The 18,328-nt window shown below is 41.2% G+C and overlaps 1 protein-coding gene across 1 annotated transcript in view; it reads left to right on the top strand.

The window, feature by feature from the left end:
- PDS5B (PDS5 cohesin associated factor B) overlaps positions 1 to 18,328 on the top strand; it is a 153,645-nt gene that overhangs the window by 92,385 nt on the left and 42,932 nt on the right. The window contains exon 17 of the mRNA XM_089690872.1: positions 6,163 to 6,278. Coding sequence (XP_089546998.1) covers positions 6,163 to 6,278 — 116 coding nt within the window. The remainder of the gene's footprint in view (positions 1 to 6,162; positions 6,279 to 18,328) is intronic.

Genomic DNA, 18,328 nt, shown 5'->3' with positions numbered 1-18,328 from the left:
GTTTGCCCACCCCTGATCTATACCATAGTTTGTAGATGCTATAACTTTAACACAAAGCTATCAATATACACTTATTGGGATTTTTTTTTAACCAAAAACATGTAGCAGAATACATTTTGACCTAAATTTTATGACGACATTTGAGTTTTTTGGATATTTTTTATGACAGAAATGAGAAAATATCGTTTTGTTTTTTTTTCAAAACTTTTTTTGTTTATAGCGTGAAAAATAAGTGCACAGGTGATCAAATACCACTGAAAGAAAGCTCTATTTGTGTAAAAGAGAATGTGTAAATTTCCATTATATACCATATTGCATGACCGCGCAATTGTCAGTTAAACTAGTGAAGCGCTGTATAGCAAAAAAAAAATGGTGTAAATTGCAGTATCTATACCATAGTTTGTAGACACTATAACACTCTCACAAAGCAATCAATATACACTTATTGGGATTTTTTTTATTAACATGTAGCAGAATACATTTTGGCCTAAATTTATGACTAACTTTGAGTTTACTGTATTTTTTATAGCCAAAAGTAAAAAAATAAAATTTTTCTTCAAAACCTTTGGTCTTTTTTTTGTTTATAGGGCGAAAAATAAAAAGCACACAGGTGATCAAATACCACCGAAAGAAAGCTCTATTTGTGTGGAAAAAAAGACCGTCAATTTCGTTTGGGTACAGCATTGCATGACCGCGCAATTATCAGTTGAAATAGTGCAGCTCCAAATAGCAAAAAGAGGCCTGGTCATTGGGGGGGGGGGGGGGGGGGGGGGGGGGGTAAATCCTCTTGAGGGCAAGTGGTTAAAATGGTGATACAGTACCACAACTGGCATATAGTGGAAGAGAGTTACTAACTGGAGGAGGGAGGGTAGGTGGGACATGGTGGAGCTGAAGGATCATCAGCAATAGGAGATGGAGGGCAAGATGGAATTTGGTCCACACCTGATGTTGATAGAGCTGAAGGATCATCTGCAATAGGAGACGGAGGGCAAGATAGATATTTGCCCACACCTGATGTTGATGGAGCTGAAGGATCATCAGCAGTAGGAGATGGAAGACGAAGTCGAATTTCACTCACACCGGATGTTGATGACACAGGTTTTTTTAATGGATTGAATTCTGTCTACCCTCTGGAAAAAATGATCCAGTGATGTCTGAGTACTAGCTCTTTTTTTATTATCCTAGATGACTGTAGCACTGGATAGCATTCTGAACGACTGCTGCAACCTTTGTGTATCGTTCTGCGTTCAGGTCCAGTGCCTCAAAAACTAACAGTGCCTCTTCAAGTAAAGAAAATACCCTTGCCTTTTCCTGTGTTGTGAATCTCTTTGGTTCTTCAATTGCATCTTCTTCTTGGCTCTCTTCGTCTTTTTGCTGGGCCTCTAATTCTATGAGGTCCTCATTAGTAAGCTCCTCATGTTGCACAGCAAGGAGTTCAATGAAGTCGTCAGATCAAGCCAGCTTCATGCTAAGGGTCACTAAGTTGTTGAAGACCTCTTTGGACTCCTTACCCATCGTCTCAAGTCCATGAACTCCGTGGACAAACTTCAGGCAATGGTTCCTCCAAACCCCATTCATGGTGACAGCCAAAACCTCACGACAAGCAAAGTTTATGTTATTTATAGCCTTTTAAATGTTATAGTCCTTCCAAAATTGTCGCAAGGTTGTTCCTGTTTCAACAATAGCCTTCACTGCCTGAAAAAAAGTGTGGTGTAAATAATATTTATTGAAATTCTCAATGACTCCTTGGTCCATAAGTTAGATGAATGCCATTGTATAAGGTGGCAGATGCACTACTTTGACGTTGGGATGAAAGTCATCCATGAATTGGGGGTGACCTGGTGCATTGTCAAGCAGCAAAAGAATGTTGAATGGGATATCTTTCTCTAAACAATATTTCTCGATTTGGGATAAAGTGGTGGAAAAACTAGTCCTGGAAAATGGCCTGTGTAACCCAGGCTTTGGTGTTACTCTTCCACACAACAGGTAGAGAGCCCTTGGCTATGTTTTTGAGGGCTCTTGGGTTCTCGGAATGGTAAACTAAGAGAGGCTTTAGTTTCATATTACCAGAAGCATTGCCACCAAACAACAGTGTAAGTCTGTCCTTTGCTGCTTTGAAGCCTGGCATCACCTTTTCCTCTTTACTGATGTAATTTCATTCTGGCATCCTCTTCAAGTACAGTCCTGTCTCATTAATGTTAAAAACCTGTAGGGGTAAATAAGTACCTTTTGTCAATTTCTCTAAGTGTTGCTGGAAATTTTTGGGCAGCTATGGTATCTGCACTCCCAGCCTCACCACTTACTTTTACGTTGTGAAGGTTGGCTCTAGCCTTGAATCTGTTAAACCAGTCAAGGTTGGCAGTAAAGCATGCGCACTGTTTTTTCTTCAAGTTTTCAAAGTTTCCAGGTTTTTAGCCTTTTCTTCAATAAGCATTAACCTGAGTGGGACTCAACGCTGATGCTGATCCTGCATTCACACACTGAGAAGTTTCTCCATCTCCTCTATCACTTTACCACGCGGTTTAGATATTGTTGACTTCATAGGCACATCAGATTTCACATGGTCCATGAGCTTGGGCTTGTTCTTTAGCATTGTGCCAATGGTTGAATGATTCATGTTATAAGAACGAGCAATGTTTTCCATCTTTTCGCCACGGTCCAATTTCTCAATTATTTTCACTTTTGTTTCCATGGTTATTGCTTTGTGCTTCCTAGCAGTACCCTCCACATCACCACTGCTTTTCCTCTTGCTTCCGCACATCCTTGGCTCTGTACAGTACACTATCATACTGTACAGTAAGCACACAGCAGCGCAGCTGTGACAATGTCCGACAGACACGTGAGCTACATCCGGCGCTTTGTTCGCATCTACGAATGTTTGTTGTAATGCGAGGTCCGTTCGCATCTATGAAAGTTCGCAACTGAAAAGTTTGTGATCGCGACCTTTCCATGAGGCACCAATAAATGGGGTGAACAGGTTAACACCCAAACACAAAGAATAATAACATAAATAATTGATAACACAACAATAATTTACCTTTTATTGGATCACTATGAAATCACCAGACATAGGAAGGGGAAAAAAAAAAATATATAAGCTTGCGGCTTTACAGCCGGGTGTCCACTACACATGCGCGAGTCGCACTGCACAATTCTGACTGGTCCGGCAGTCTTCTGGGACCTGTGAAAGGTCCCAGGAGACTACTGAAGGAATGAGGGGGCCAAACGTCTGGCTCACTGCACACTCCCCCCCCCCCCCCCCCCCCCCCAAAAGGTGCCAAATATGGCAGTGGAGGGGGGGAGGAGGCAAATAAGTGGAGCTTCCACTTTTGAGTGGAACTCCGCTTTAACCCATCAGCAGGTTCGGTATCTGCTCCTTTGTGCAAAGAGGAACAGGATGGGCACTGCTAGAGCCCTACAAAATGACCTCCAGCAGGCCACTGATGTGAATGTCTCTGACCAAACAATCAGAAACAGAATTCATGTCTGAGGGCCAGACGTCCTCTAGTGGGCCATGTGCTCACTGCCTGGCACCATAGAGCTCGTTTGGTATTGAACAGCAGAATTGGCAGGTCTGCCACTGGATCCTTGTGCTTTCCACAGATGAGAGTAGGTTCACCCTTAGCACATGTGACAGACATGAAAGGGTCTGGAGTAGCCGTGGAGAACATTATGGCTTCTGTAACATCGTTCAGGATAACCGTTTTGGTGGTGGGTCAGTGATGGTCTGTTGAGGCATATCCATGAAGGGACGCACATACCTCTACAGGCTAGAGAATGGCACCCTGACTACCTTTAGGTATCGGGATGAAATCCTTGGACCCATTGGCAGACCCTACACTAGTGTAGTGGGCCCTGGGTTCCTCCTGGTGCATGACAATGCCCGGCTTCGTGGCGAGAATGTGCAGGCAGTTCTTGGAGGTTGAAGGAATTGATACTATTGAATGGCCCCCACATTTTCCTGACCTAAATCCAATAGAACACCTCTGGAATATCATGTTTCGGTCCATCCCACACTGTCAGGTTGCACCTCAGACTGTCCAGGAGCTCAGTGATGCCCTGGTCCAGATATTGAAGGAAATATCCCAGGGCACCATCCGCCATCTCATTAGGAGCATGCCCTGACGTTATCAGGCATGCATAAAAGTACTTGGGGGCATCTCCCTTCTTTACGCAGCTTTGAACAGACTCTCGTCTCACACTTCTCTTTCATATGTTGTTCAGTGGGAACGCGACCTGGGAGTGGCTGTGGTTCTGGAGGACTGGAGTAGGGCCTGGTCACTCATAGCTAAATGTTTATTTAATACGACCACGCTGGAAGCAGCCTACAAGGTATTGTTCCGTTGGTACTGGGTTCCGGCTCGTCTGGCCCAGGCTAACCCTGCCTGTAGTGATCAATGTTTTCGGGGTTGTGGCCATCGTGGCGATGTACTGCATATCTGGTGGTCATGCCCGAGGTTGGTTCGTTTTTGGTCTCGTGTGTTTGGCCTCCTTTTCACTTTGTTCCATCTCTCTATACGCCGGGATGCTCGGTATGCTTTGCTTCATTGCCCCATACCGGGCCTCTTGGCTCGTCAGCAGCAGTTGGCTTCCTATTTGTTTTTATCGGCTACTAGGACAATTGCTCAGGCCTGGAAGAGTCCGTTTGTACTTTTCCAGGGGGTGCGGGATCGTATGACTACTATGATGCTCAACGAACAGATGTCGAGTATATGCAACGACTCTCAACATAAATTTTTGACCGTTTGGGAGCCGTGGTTGCAATACGCCTTTCCCACGCTCCCCCCGATCAGTGTGGGGAGGTAATGGAGGTTGGTATTGGCGCTCGTGGACCCCTGCTCTTTGGTGTGGGTTTTTTTTTGTTTTTTTTTTCCCCTCTCTTCTCTGCTCTTCTCTCCTTTTCTGTTTGTTTTGATGTGACAGTGGACAGCTGTCTTTAGTTGCGATAATCAAAGTCTCACTGATGTTATTGTAATCTATGTGCCATTGATAGCTCCTGCGTGGGCATACGTTTTGCCTTATTGGAATTAGAGCGTTGTCTGCTCTATTTTGCCTTTTTTATTGGTGGAATTGATAGCCCCTGCGTGGGTGTGTTTTGTTGCCTGTGTTTTCTACTGTTTAAAATTAATAAAAACCATTGAAATACAAAAGTACGTGGGGGCCATACAAACGGAGTACCATTTTGAGTTGCTGCAATGAAATTTCAGCAAAATGGACTACCCTGCTGCATAATTTTTTTTTCTCTTTGATCTTCAGGGTGTCTTTGAATTCAGTCCTCTGAAGGTTGATCATTTTCATGATATGAAAAATAACAAAAAATATGTAGCCAACCAACAAATAAGTTAGCCACCATGTGGATAACATCAAGGATATCATGGTTAAAAGCATCAATTAGGTCAAGGACTGGATAGCCTATAAAGGCACACACCTAATGAACAAAGAATATAAGATATACAAGTAATATAACCAAAGTCTCCAAAATTAATTCTATCTTGTATAAAACGAATATATATCCAAATAACCACATCAAACCACTTACCTTCATAAGAGAGTCAGCCACATGTACAACGCTTAGAAAAGAAAGGAACCCATAAGTGGCACCAATAAAAGAAAATCTCTCTCGAATGTATCCAGTATACTGTAGTGTACAATGAAGGGAAAGCTATTCAGCTTAAACATAAGGTCAAAATGTACTTTTGTAAAGATTCAATAAGTAACCACAAAACCGTCAAACAGAACAGAGTGGTGTCCAAACTACCATCAAAATTTGATGATGTCCCAGGGTCTCTGTGTCCTGTGTGCTGCGATTAAGATCAGAGGAATGTTGTCTTGCCTGTACGTTCCATATATTTTAGTATAGTCCTGTACATAGGCCACCCTCCCTTCTATTTTCTGGTTAGTTTGCATTTCTTGCTACAAAACTGAGGAGACTCAGTGGGATAGGGTTATGGGGAGGTGCCCAAGGGGAGTATCCTCAAAATCTTTGCCAGTGTCCAAGCACCTGAAGGTGTACAAACCTATACCATCTATTGATACACAGTCCTGTACTCTATTCCTGTACCTGTGTGCTGTACTCTATTCCAAGATATGAAATTTTACAGCAAAGTCAAAATTCCTCTTATTAGCAGTTAACCTATTTGTTTTTTCTTTTTCTTCAAAAAGCGCGATATTACAAAGAAACTGGGCAATCCTAAGCAGCCAACAAACCCTTTTCTGGAGATGATGAAATTTCTTCTTGAGCGGATAGCACCTGTGCACATAGATGCAGAATCTATAAGGTAAGATCTAATAGAATTATATTTTGGGGTAGAAATAAGCAAGAGATGTCATAGATGCATCAAAGGTACAACTGAAAAATTCTTATTACAAACTGGTCAATGTGATGTATATCGCTGCAGGCAACTTCAATTACACAAACAGTATGAAATATGACCCAATAAAATATATATATATAAATAGTCCATAAAGTGACAATCCGTACTAGGGTGCCAGTTGCAGTAATGAAAATGCTTCAGTGCTTGTGCTTGAAGATATGGTAAAATTACGCACTCACCAGATGCGTATTAGAAATACGCATGTAAATATATACTCAGAGGTCCCCTTTAAGGAAGCGAGGTAGGCCAGGTATGCAATATCCTCCATCTGGGTGGCATACATCACAGCGGGTGTTCCTGGGTTGTAAAGGAATCTGATCAGCCAGAGGTCCCCTTTAAGGGATGAATGAGTGTTTGCAGCCCTTTTATGAAACTCCCTCCTCTGGATACTGGGATGGATTACAGCTTATCTCTCGGGTGGGCTCTGAAAATTAATAGCTCAACTGGGGAGCCAAACAAAAGGTGCCCATAGTGTAGTAAATTTGAACAAAGGTAATTTTATTCCAAAATGAGCAATTTTCCAGGTAAAATGCATTTTAAAATAAAGACTGACCGTCCACTTTGTAAGATGGCCGCCGCCCCTTCACAAGGCTCTGGCGGCGTGACGTCATGGCGTATTGGCTCCTCCTTTACGCGGTTTTGTTTTACGCACGTCTTCAGAAGGTGATGCCAATACCGCCATGACGTGCACTATATGAATATATAGGGAAGACGGCGCATGCGCATTACGCCAGCGCCATCTTAGTGAAGGGCAAAATGTGCGTGCACGCATGTGCGGGCGCCATTTTGCCATGGATTTACAGACTGGAGCTTAATCACAGGATGGGAGACAATTAAACTTCTGATAATTTGGCTCAAATTGCTCGAAATTAAAACCGGAGACAATGTATTGATCAGGAAAGTGATAGTCCACCATTTTAAAGGTGCAAGGAAAACCAAACAAAACTAAAAACCTCGGACACTGTACTCAAAAAGGTTAGCGTGAAAAGTTCAGAGGGTTAAAAAACATAAAGCTATAAAACGCTGCGTGACAATTGGCTAGCGTTGATATAAAAATAAATTAAACATTGATGCTAGTGCATTGAAATGGGGACATCTTAACATGGTAAATATCATTATAATTGACCGGAATTATCAAATGAAAATATGAAAAAAATTAAAATTAGTAAGAGGAGAATTTAAAACAAACTCCTCACTCTCAATTTACGAGAATCAAAACATTAAAAATAAAAAAAATCCGTGGCAAAAAACACATGTGAAACCCATAAAATCGATAAAAGTAAATAACATATCAAAAAAATTATTATAGAATAAGATAAAACATAATCTAGACTAGAATAATAAGAACATATAAAAGCATATATATAAATCAGTTATTTGCTTAAGATAAGTGCCACTAAAAATGATTGTATATCAAGTAAAAATATAGAATCAGAGAGGACTGAAAATGTAAAACCATGAATCCACATATATAAAAGAAAACCTAGCTTCATAGTATAATCTATTATCTTAAAATTGTGGATTATCATTTTCCTGATCAATACATTGTCTCCGGTTTTAATTTCGAGCAATTAGAGCCAAATTATCAAAAATGTAATTGTCTCCCATCCTGTGATTAAGCTCCAGTCTGTAAATCCATGGCAAAATGGCACCCTTCTGAAGACGTGCGTGGCACAAAACGCATAAAGGAGGAGCCAATACGCCGTGACGTCATGCCGCCGGAGCCTCGTGCAGGTCCGGCGGCCATCTTACAAAGTGGACTGTCAGTCCTTATCATTTTAAACCACATTTTACCTGGAAAATTGTTCATTTTGGAATAAAATTACCTTTGTTCAAATTTACTACACTATGGGCACCTTTTTTGTTTGGCTCCCCTGTTGAGCTATTAATTTTCAGAGCCCACCCGAGAGATAAACTGTAATCCATCCCAGTATCCAGAGGAGGGAGTTTCCATAAACGGGCTGCAAACACTCATTCATCCCTTAAAGGGGACCTCTGGCTGGTCGGATTCCTTTACAACCCAGGAACACCCGCTGTGCTGTATGCCACCCAGAGGGAGTATATTGCATACCTGGCCTACCTCGCTTCCTTAAAGGGGACCTCTGAGTGTATATTTACATGCGTATTTCCAATACGTATCTGGTGAGTGCGTACTTTTACCATATCTTCAAGCACAAGCACTGAAGCATTTCCATTACTGCAACTGGCACCCTAGTATGGATTGTCACTTTATGGACTATTTATATATATTTTATTGGGTCTTAACTACGGACATTAGTTATATAAGTGCTGCACTTTGAACTTATATACGTATTGAGGTTTTATTTGGTTACCTTTTTAGTGCAATAGCTGCTTTTATTACAGCGCTCACTGATTTATATACATAGTATGAAATATGAAACTGTAGCATATTTGAGCAAATTGAAACAGAAATAAAACACTAAAAATGGTACTTCATTACTCAAGGCAAACACCTAATTAGTTTAAAATATAACAAAAAGCAAAATGTTTTTTTTGTTCATTTTGGATGGAGTAGAGAGGGGTTAGAACACCTGTCAGTTTTTTTTGCTGTTAGTGCCCCCGGTAAATAGATCCCCCCTCTCTATTTGTCCTTTTTACCATTATCATTGAAAATAAAAGAAAATACCACATTTTGGGTTGTCCCCAGAAAAGTGAGGGGAAATTGTCTAGTTGGGACACTAGTTCTGGTGACCTGGGGGTCCCCAAGGGATTCCCTTATTTTGCAGGGATTTCCTCTCACTTCCTTTTTGGCTATGGGACAGGACGTGAAGGGAAATCTCCACAATGGGACACAGATGGCAAAAAAAAAAAAAAAATCTGACAGCGGTTATAACCCTCCCTTGCTCTATCCAAAATGAAAAGTGTCATGTAATTTAGTCAGCCTTTTCAGACAGCATAGCCTGATCTGTGAACTAAATTTCCTTCTGAAGTGAAACGATAAAGCTTGTTCACCACACAGATGAGGTCATCACCCTGCTCCCACCTTTTGTCAGCAAGTTCCTGATGTTGGATTGACAACTCTGAGCAATGTGATTGTGAGCCTGACTACCAGATGTGCAGGAGACTTCTGGAATCTAACATAACGATACTTTCAGTGGATATTTTAATAGATTCAATTGCAAATGTTGTTTGCCCATGTGTATGAATTAAACGAATAGTTATTTAATTATTTAAAGCTGAACTCAAGTGAGCCAGTATAAAAGGACTCTGTCATTTATACACCATTGAATGTATTTTTGTAATCGAAAGCTGTTTTAAGTACTTGAATCGGACCTGATTTCAGCTTCCTGCAGTTCCTGTACAGCATTGGTCAGAGCATGGAAGGGAGAAACAGCACTAGTAGCAAGTCAGGTGTTCCGCAGTTAAGGAGCATGCGGATAGGAGGAGACTGCAGAGTTGACAGAGTTCACTGTTTGCTGTTCAGTCATAGGGAAAATACAACAGATAAAGTTCAGGAACCCTCTCTTGCCTTCTTGCCTGCCAGGACACTGCTTGTGTGGCAGGTAAAGCAGCTCGTGTTTGTGTGTGGTGTTTTTTTTTTTTTTCTGTGTATTTAGCTGTTGCCTGAAGTTCAGCTTTAACAAGCACTGCATTCTACACACGCCTTATTGAAAAAGGATGTTTAACCACTTCAGTACCAGGCACTTTTACCCCCTTCCTGCCCAGGCCAATTTTTCAGCTTTCAGCGCTCTCACACTTTGGCAATTTTTATCATTTTGTTCACACAACTAGAGCTTTCTTTTGGTGGTGTTTAATTACCAGTGGGGTTTTTATTTTTTGCTAAATTAACAAAAAGAGACCAAAAATTTTGAAAACAAAACATGTTTTTTTTGTTTCGGTTATAAAAGTTTGCAAATAATTATTTATTAATTTAGGCCAAGATGTATTCTGCTACATTTCTTTGGTGAAAATAACCCAAATAAGCATTTCTTATTTAGTCTGTAGGAGTTAGAGTTCACAAACTTTGAAAAGTACTTGATCAATCCTGAAGTACTGACGGCCAATGTAAAAATGTCAGAACAGTACAGATCTCCCCCAAATGGCCTGTTTTTGCAAAATAGACAGTCTGAGGTATTTTAGAAAGAGGAATGGTGAGTTTTTTTGAAGAAATTAAAAAACAAAAAAGTTTCACTTTTTTTTTTCCTAACATACTGTCACCAATTCAGTACAGCATCATTATATAACTGGTTTGGCGGTGATCAGGGACACTGGTGACAGTAGAAAAAAAATTTCATAATTTTTTTCTATTTTTTTTTTTTTTTTTTTTTTTAATATTTTTTTTCATATTACACTATACAAGGATAGTATGTTACCATAGTAACATTGTGCTACTTTGGGGAAGTGATCAGTATTTTTTTTTTTTTGCTATAAGCAAGCATTTAACTGCATGAAATCTATTCATTCAGTTTTTTTTGTGATTGGCTGTGATTGGCCATGGCTAATCACATGACACAGATGGGCTGTGATTGGCCCAGTCTGCATGTGATCACTGTGACCAATCACAGCTAGTGACACAATTGTATACAATGGATGGCATGAAAGGAAGCCATCCATTGTTTACAATTGTCATGTGACCTGCTTTGATTGTTTACAGCAGGTCACATGGTTCTGGCAATGGTCCGCTGCACAGATCTGTCATCGGCTGTGTCCGTGGTACACAGCTGTTGACAGATCTCGCCACGGCACGGGAAGGTCGTCATATGACGCCGACTTGGATTGAAGCGAGTCCCGCTCAGGCGTCATTCTGTTATTGTCTGGGTGGGAACAGGTGGCAGCAAAGCTAGGAAATTATGTGGAGCTCTGGAATGACCTAAAGCGATTGTAAATGGTTTTTTTTTTTTCGTTTTTTTTTTTTCAATTAAGAATACATTAAGGTAAAAAAACCCTTTTTGCCTTTACAACCACTTTAAAAAGAAATTACTGTACTGGGTATACATGAGGATGTATGAATGCCTCAGCATATGAAGTTGCTAATTTCTTTACTGGACATCTTCCCTGTTTTACCATGTACAAACCTGCACAGGAATCATTCGCGGAAATTTGATAGGGTCTAGATTGGATACTGTGGACAGGACATGAGAGAGATTTTTTTTTTTCCCTTAAATATTTTCTTTAGTGTGAACTGAGTTTGTTTTTAGATACTTATCAATAGCTCCCTCTTTGGAATATATGTGCCTTGACTACCATGCTGTCTTTATGGTGACATATGTACATTGGATCTGGATAGTTCTCCATTGGGTAGTTGGTCCTATTTTAAGATTATGTATACCAGACCATTGGCTTTTTACTGAATGTACCTGAATTTCCCACCCAAGAGGCAGTGGCTTCTCCTTGGTCTACTCATTTGCACCTCTATGGGCAACATGCACATCCTATGACTTCCAGTCTACCCTCTTGATTGATATTACTCTGTTAAATATTAGGAGTGGATTCCAGTGTACTGATTCTGTCACGTGTGCTCCTGAAGAAGGATTCCTAAACCACATCGAGCCCACATGTAAATTCTAATCAAAATCTTTGCATGTTGTGAAATTCTATGTGGGGAGTAATTTTTAATGTGTAATAGATTTTTAATGATACATAATAAAGTTGTTTTTCCAGTACTCGATTTCTCTTCTGTATGTCCAAACAAAGTGCATATTTTGTACATGATTTGCTAGGATGTGGATATGTAGCACACACAGTCTGGGTTTCTCTCTTGCTATAGAGAAGTATGGGAAGGTCTGTTTTATCAAGTTCTGGGCCATTTCAATGCTAGAGGAAACACCATTTTCCTACTGCTCTATTTTGTGGAGCAGACAAGTTAGAATGCTCAGTGGTGGGAAGGCATAAATTAGTCTGAACTAAGACTAGGGGATAACTAGAGCATCCAATGCAAGAGCTTAGAGGATCCCTGGTTCTGGATATCAACAGTGGAAGTTTGTTATTGTATCTGAAGGCTAGGATGTCCACATCTGAAGTCCTTCATTTTTGGCATATCAAATTGAACACATCTGGATAAGGAGGCATTCCCCCTGGTCTAAGCGGTGGCAGCTAAGATAGTTTGCCTGCCAGTTGTTCTTCCCTGAGATGTAGACTGCAGAAATCACTGGGCAGTGAGTCTATGTCCATGATAGAATCTGGCTTGTCTTTCTCAAGGCAGGCAGCCACCTCATGCCCCCTTGCTGATTGAAGTATACCACTGTGGTGCTATTGTTTGATTGTACCCAAATTGGGTGTCATATTGGAAATGTGGGTCTAGTGCTAGAGGGACAACCTGATGCCTCCTGAGCTCCAAGATGTTGATGAAGAATTTGGCTTCTCTTGACCATGTTCCCTAAACTGTTAAGGATTAGAAGACTCCAGCCCAGATTTGCATCTGTTGTTAGATTCTTCCAGTTAATTCCTTAATAATAAGGAAAGACTGACTTTTCCACTTAGAGTTGAAGTGGTGATCCGCCAGGGAAATGACTTCCTTGTTTGGAAGGATAGGAACACAGGAAGATCCAGGGAGAGAGCCTGCTTTTTCCATGCTGATAGAGTTTACCTGGGGAGTTCTTGAATGGAATTGGATGAAAGGAGGAGACCACCATTAGGCCCAGAACACTCATGGCAAAGCTCACTATGTGATCTATTTTGGATCTCAACTGTCAAGGATGAACTCCTAGAGATAGAACTTTATTTTTTAGAAGAAATACCTTTTGCATGGGATGTATCTAGAATCAGACCCAAGTATTCCAGGTGCAGGGAGGGCTGGAGAGCAGATTTCGTTTAAGTTGATCACCTGCTAAAGACCAAAGCAGCTGAATTGTCTTTTGGACATTTTTCTGAGAGCTGTAAGGGAGGCGAATCCTTCAGGAGTAAGTCCTCTAGATAGCCTATCACCCGAGTGTCCTGAAAAGGGCAAACAAAGCTGCTTAGATCTTTGTGAACACTCTAGGTGCAGACGACAAACTGGAAGTGGTAGTCTGCCTGTGCAAAGTGTAGAAATTGTTGATGAGGTGGGTATATGGGAACATGAATGTAGTCATCTTGGATGTCTACGGATGCCATGTTTTCCCCTTGTCTGAGAGAGGCAGTTAATGACCTTGAAGATTCTATACGAAACTTTGCAAATGCGAAGTAATTTGTTGAGGGATTTTAAAATTATTCTTTTTAGAGATTTTTTTTTTTAAGAACAAGCATGTCATACCTACCTGCTATGTGCAATGGTGTTGTACAGAGCATCCCCGATCCTCCTCTTCTGGGGTCCCTCACTGGATCTCTTGGCTCCTCCCCTTTTCTGAGTGCCCATTTAACAAGCTCCTTGCTATGGTGGCAATCGTGTGTGCTCGATCCCCACCCCCTGCTCTCTTCTCAGGGGGTGGGGAGCAATGGCTCCCGCTGCTGCCTCCATGGCCAGTGAGGGAGGAGAGTGCCGCTGCTCTGGGGCACAGCTCTGAATCGAGACCAGGCTTAGGTAAGGAGGTTTAGGGAGGGGCTGTGGGGGACCAAACAGAGGCTTTTCTTTAATGCAGAGAATGCATTGAGGTTAAAAAAAACCTGTCATTTAGAACCACTTTAATTTCAGGACAGGTAACTCTGTTGGGTTTTTTGTACCTTGAACAGGTTTGAGTAGAATCCCTTGAACCTCTATTGTGGCAGTACTGGTACAATTGGTGGTTAAGGGCCTTTTGCTAATCTGACTGCCCTTGGACAATTTTTGGCTAATTTGAAGAAAGGAGCCTTCAGGTTTGGACGTCTGTGACCAAAAGAGGTTCAAACTGTTACAAATGTCCTCCCACTCTTAGGGGTGAAGGTGCCTCTACATTTGGGGGAGGGCTTGGTGGCCTTTTGTTGGTCAAGCCTTGTGCCAAAAGGAAGGAATTTAGGTTTTGAAGTTGATACCTGGGTAAAGTGTGGAGGTGCTCTGCATTAAGGCTGAATTCACACTTTTTGTAGCTTGAAGCTCCAAAAAAGCTCAAACTTAGAAAAACAATTGTTCTCTATGGTGTCTGTTCACACCTGATTGGTCAAACAGGCACCATAGAGAACAACTGATTTTTTTAAGTGTGAGCATTTTTTTAGCTTTGCACTTTAAGCTACAAAACATTCAAGTGTGAATGCAACCTTAGAGGAGTTAAGAATTCTGGAAGAAGGAGGTTTTGTCACCTGAGGAGGCAAAACTTTCCCACCTGTGACCTCATTTTATAATTGATCAAGTGTCTGACCAAAACAATGTTGTCTTTGTAAGAGCTTGTGTGTGAGGCATCTTTTGGGGGTAGCTTCTGCTGTCAGTCTTTGATCAGAGATTACTGTGCATATGAATGGTGATTGAAACCATTCTGGTTATATTTCTCATTACATGTTCCAGGTCATCAACACAGAAAAGATCAGAGGGCATTAATTGCTCTGCAGCCACATGATGGTCCATTTAGTTGAAGTTTGGTACACAGAGCAGCAAGAACCAGTTGCAGGGCTGGTCCTACCAGGTTAAAGAGAGCTTTTAGGGTCCATGCACACTAAGGGCAGAAGAAAAATTCCTGAATCTCTGGCAGAAAAAAGCAGCAAAAAAAGGCTCATATAGCATAACCGTTTTATGAAGGTTTATGGGCATTTGCTTTTATAAGTATTTTTCCAAAACATTTCCCTCTGCTCATTTTTCAGTGTACACTTGAAAAAACTGAATGTCTGAGGGCTTTTTTTCTGCCTTTTAAATGCTCCTCTGAAAATATGCCTATAAGCTCCTGAATGTGCATGGACTCATAGGCTAACATAGAGCTGTTTCTACAGGCTGAAGAAAAAACACTTGTACAGTAAAAGCAGCATTTTTTATGCCCAGTATGCATAGACCCTTACGAACTTTTTAAACATTCTGTCAACAGGATCTTTCTAGAAAGGAAGAACATCAGTTGGTTCAGTGAGATGTATGTTTTGGACAGAGACTGCGGGGTATATCACAGGAATAGCCCACTTTTTTGCAAACTTTTCTCACTAGGCAGAATTCAGCAAAGACCCTTGGGGAAGTGAAAATTCTTTCAGGAGTAACCCAGTTATCATAGACTGCACATTCTATCTCTTCATGAACAAGGATTGTTTTGGACGTTTTTGTAGTTTTTGAAGAACGAGGCAAAGAGCTTTTCAACATTAGCATTGTGGGGGAGAGAAATCTCTGCAGTTTCCTCCAAAACTTCTTTCATGTTCTCTTTTTATTCCTGTCTATCTTGATGTCATCAAGGACCAGCATATCGGGGTCAGACTCTAGTTGAGAAATGGTAGTAAAAGAGGCAGGCATTTCAGAGCTCTGGACAAAGATGAATGAATTAAGGCCGTAGTCTGTCTTAGGAATTGTAACCTAGATGCAGAGAATTCTGCTTTTGACAAATAGACCACTTGTTGCGTGTCTGAAATAGAATTGGATGCTGAGACCGATGTTAAAACCCTGGGTCCTTCTCCGGTGTAAGGGAGACATCATCACTCTGAATTTGAGTGTTCTGCAGGCCTTCTGCAGTGTGGAAGTTTGCCTGTTTGGAATTGGCTCCTTTTTTTCCTGGCCTCCGCCATCGCTAAAAGCATGGGTATTCCCCTATGGGGTACTTGCTGAGTGTGTTGGAGATAAGATAAGCGTGTCTGGAAGGGGTACACAATAACCCAGGTGTAGACCGTCCTTCCAACAAATCCTCATGGCAAAGTGGCTCCTGAAAAATGTTATAGGAAGTGACAAAGTGTGCAATAAGTGGTATCATGCAACATCTGGTCATCCACATGAGACTGAGCTCTAAGTGGTTGAATTTTAGTATCAATTTGTAAAAGTTTGCACTCCAAACACAGTCCTGTTTTACACAGCAATGGTCAGATGTGGGTTGACCTTGTATTACCTGTCCACAAAGCTAGACTGTATATAAATTCCAGGCTTTGCCCGTCAGCATACCCCCGAAGGTGTCTTCAGGCTTTGCCATCTTTAACGATGGACTATGGCCCTGAACCTGTACAACACCCTTTAGCATCAAGTGCCAAGGTGAGCTCCCCACACAGGATCCAGTGCCTGAAACAACATTCTAGGCTGTTCCTACATTGTGGAGTCTGGGTACAGCTCCTAAGGTATTACAAAATAAGAGAAAAGAAAATAATGTAGTGACGCTGGAAGGAGAAGAGGTCCATCACTTACAGACACTATCAATAACTGAGGACTCACAAAGTGTGGTAGGGTTTAGTGGAGGTTCCTGCAAAAGGGTGGGGGGATAGTGTCCTCCAAAAGATTGCTAGTGTCTAGGAATACTCAGCCTGTGTCCTGTACTCCAAGAGATGAATGTTACAGGTAAGTCAAAATTCCTCTTTTTAAGGATGCACGACAGAGGAACGTCCTTCTGCAGTGGGTGACTTTAGGCCATACTCACTTTGTGGTTCTGGTATCCCTAAAAGGAACAAATTCCTGGTGTCTATCTGGTGTCCCTAAAAGTAACAAATGTTTTCTACAGTTCTGTCAGTTGGGGCCAAAGTCTCCCACATTGCCTCAGGGATCTCTATGTCCACTCTGAACTTCCTGTCTGCCCAGTTACTGGAACAATCTTTCCACAGAGGCTCTAACTGCATACCAGAGCCATCTCCAGCAAAGACTGCCTCAGATCCTCCTGAGCCCCTAAATAAGACCAAGCTTGAGGGTCCAGTCACGATTCAGAGTCTAAGCCCCAAAAGTCCTTTTGAAGAAGGCCTATAACCCATAGTGTATGAACGTTGCCTAATGTATGAATAAAATAAAAATAGTCTTTTGATTACCTCTTCTTTTTAGCAGGATTTTATTGAAATTCAGTATGGCTTGGTTAGGGGAGATTTTAGAGCTCTCAAATTTTATATCACTGTTGAGGATTTCGGAAGGTCAAACCTGATTCATAGATTTGTGTTTGGGAAGTGGTATGGTCACTATGATATATAGTTTTAACCATATTCCGATTTTATTGATCACCTTTTGAGCCCTACCTGAGACATGTTTTTACTACTTTTGAGGCAAGAAGCTGAGAGCCGTGGTCGTCCCTGTCTGCTGATCGCTGGTCGTCCTTGTCTGCTGATCGCTGGTCGTCCTTGTCTGCTTTTCGCTGGTCGTCCCTGGAACGCCGATGGCACTCGATCAGCAGACAGGGACGACCACGGCTCTCAGCTTCTTGCCTCAATTGTGCAGTGGTGGCTGGAGAAAGCAGCAGCAGGAAATTTTAATAAAACCCAATATATATTGAGGGAAGGTTATATGGATTTGTGAAAATTTATATGGGGACCCATGGAGGAATAATCCTAGGATTGGAGGAAGCCTGAAATCTGAATGATGAGATAGTAACCCAGAGTGATGTGATGCCCTATCTTTTCCTGCATAGGGTAATTATCCATCAGCACATGAGGTGGAGATTGCTGGTTTGGGTCTAAGGTGTACACTTATATACAGAGTGTGGTGATACACATCGCTTGGAGTGATATCTTTAGTTTCACGTTTGTTTGCAGCTGACACTTTATGTGAGTGTCTTTCATTGATATATTTTTTGCTTGTATAGAGATACTCACTTATAGAGCATACACGTGTACATAGATTTTGCATGTTGCACAGAGAGTGGCACGTGTGTTTTATTATTTAAATGGTATGACACTATGTTAAGTTTTTTTTTCTTTTGAGGTTTATTGTCATCAGGATTTGCAAGTTTGAAGAAGAAAGAATTTAATGGCCTACATGTTTGGAGATTTATTTTGATAATTGAGACATTTGGGACACTATTTTGATATTTTGGACACTTTTTTTGTAAGGTGGGATTGGTGGATATATTTATTATTTGGGTAAAAAAAGAAAAGTTTTATATATTTTGTTTGCTTGGCCTTCAAGGGTGGAGGTGGATAACTTTTTTGGGATATTGGATTGGGATTGTTTTGCTGTGTATTTTCATATATGTTTTTACTACTGGCTCCTCCTTCCTTTTTTAATTGGATTCCTTATT

The sequence above is a fragment of the Staurois parvus genome, unplaced genomic scaffold (assembly GCF_062004578.1).
Source record: "Staurois parvus isolate SC_StPar_1 unplaced genomic scaffold, SC_StPar_1.0 ptg000544l, whole genome shotgun sequence".
In the NCBI taxonomy this organism is placed as follows: domain Eukaryota; kingdom Metazoa; phylum Chordata; class Amphibia; order Anura; family Ranidae; genus Staurois; species Staurois parvus.
This window is presented reverse-complemented; position numbering and strand designations above follow the sequence as displayed.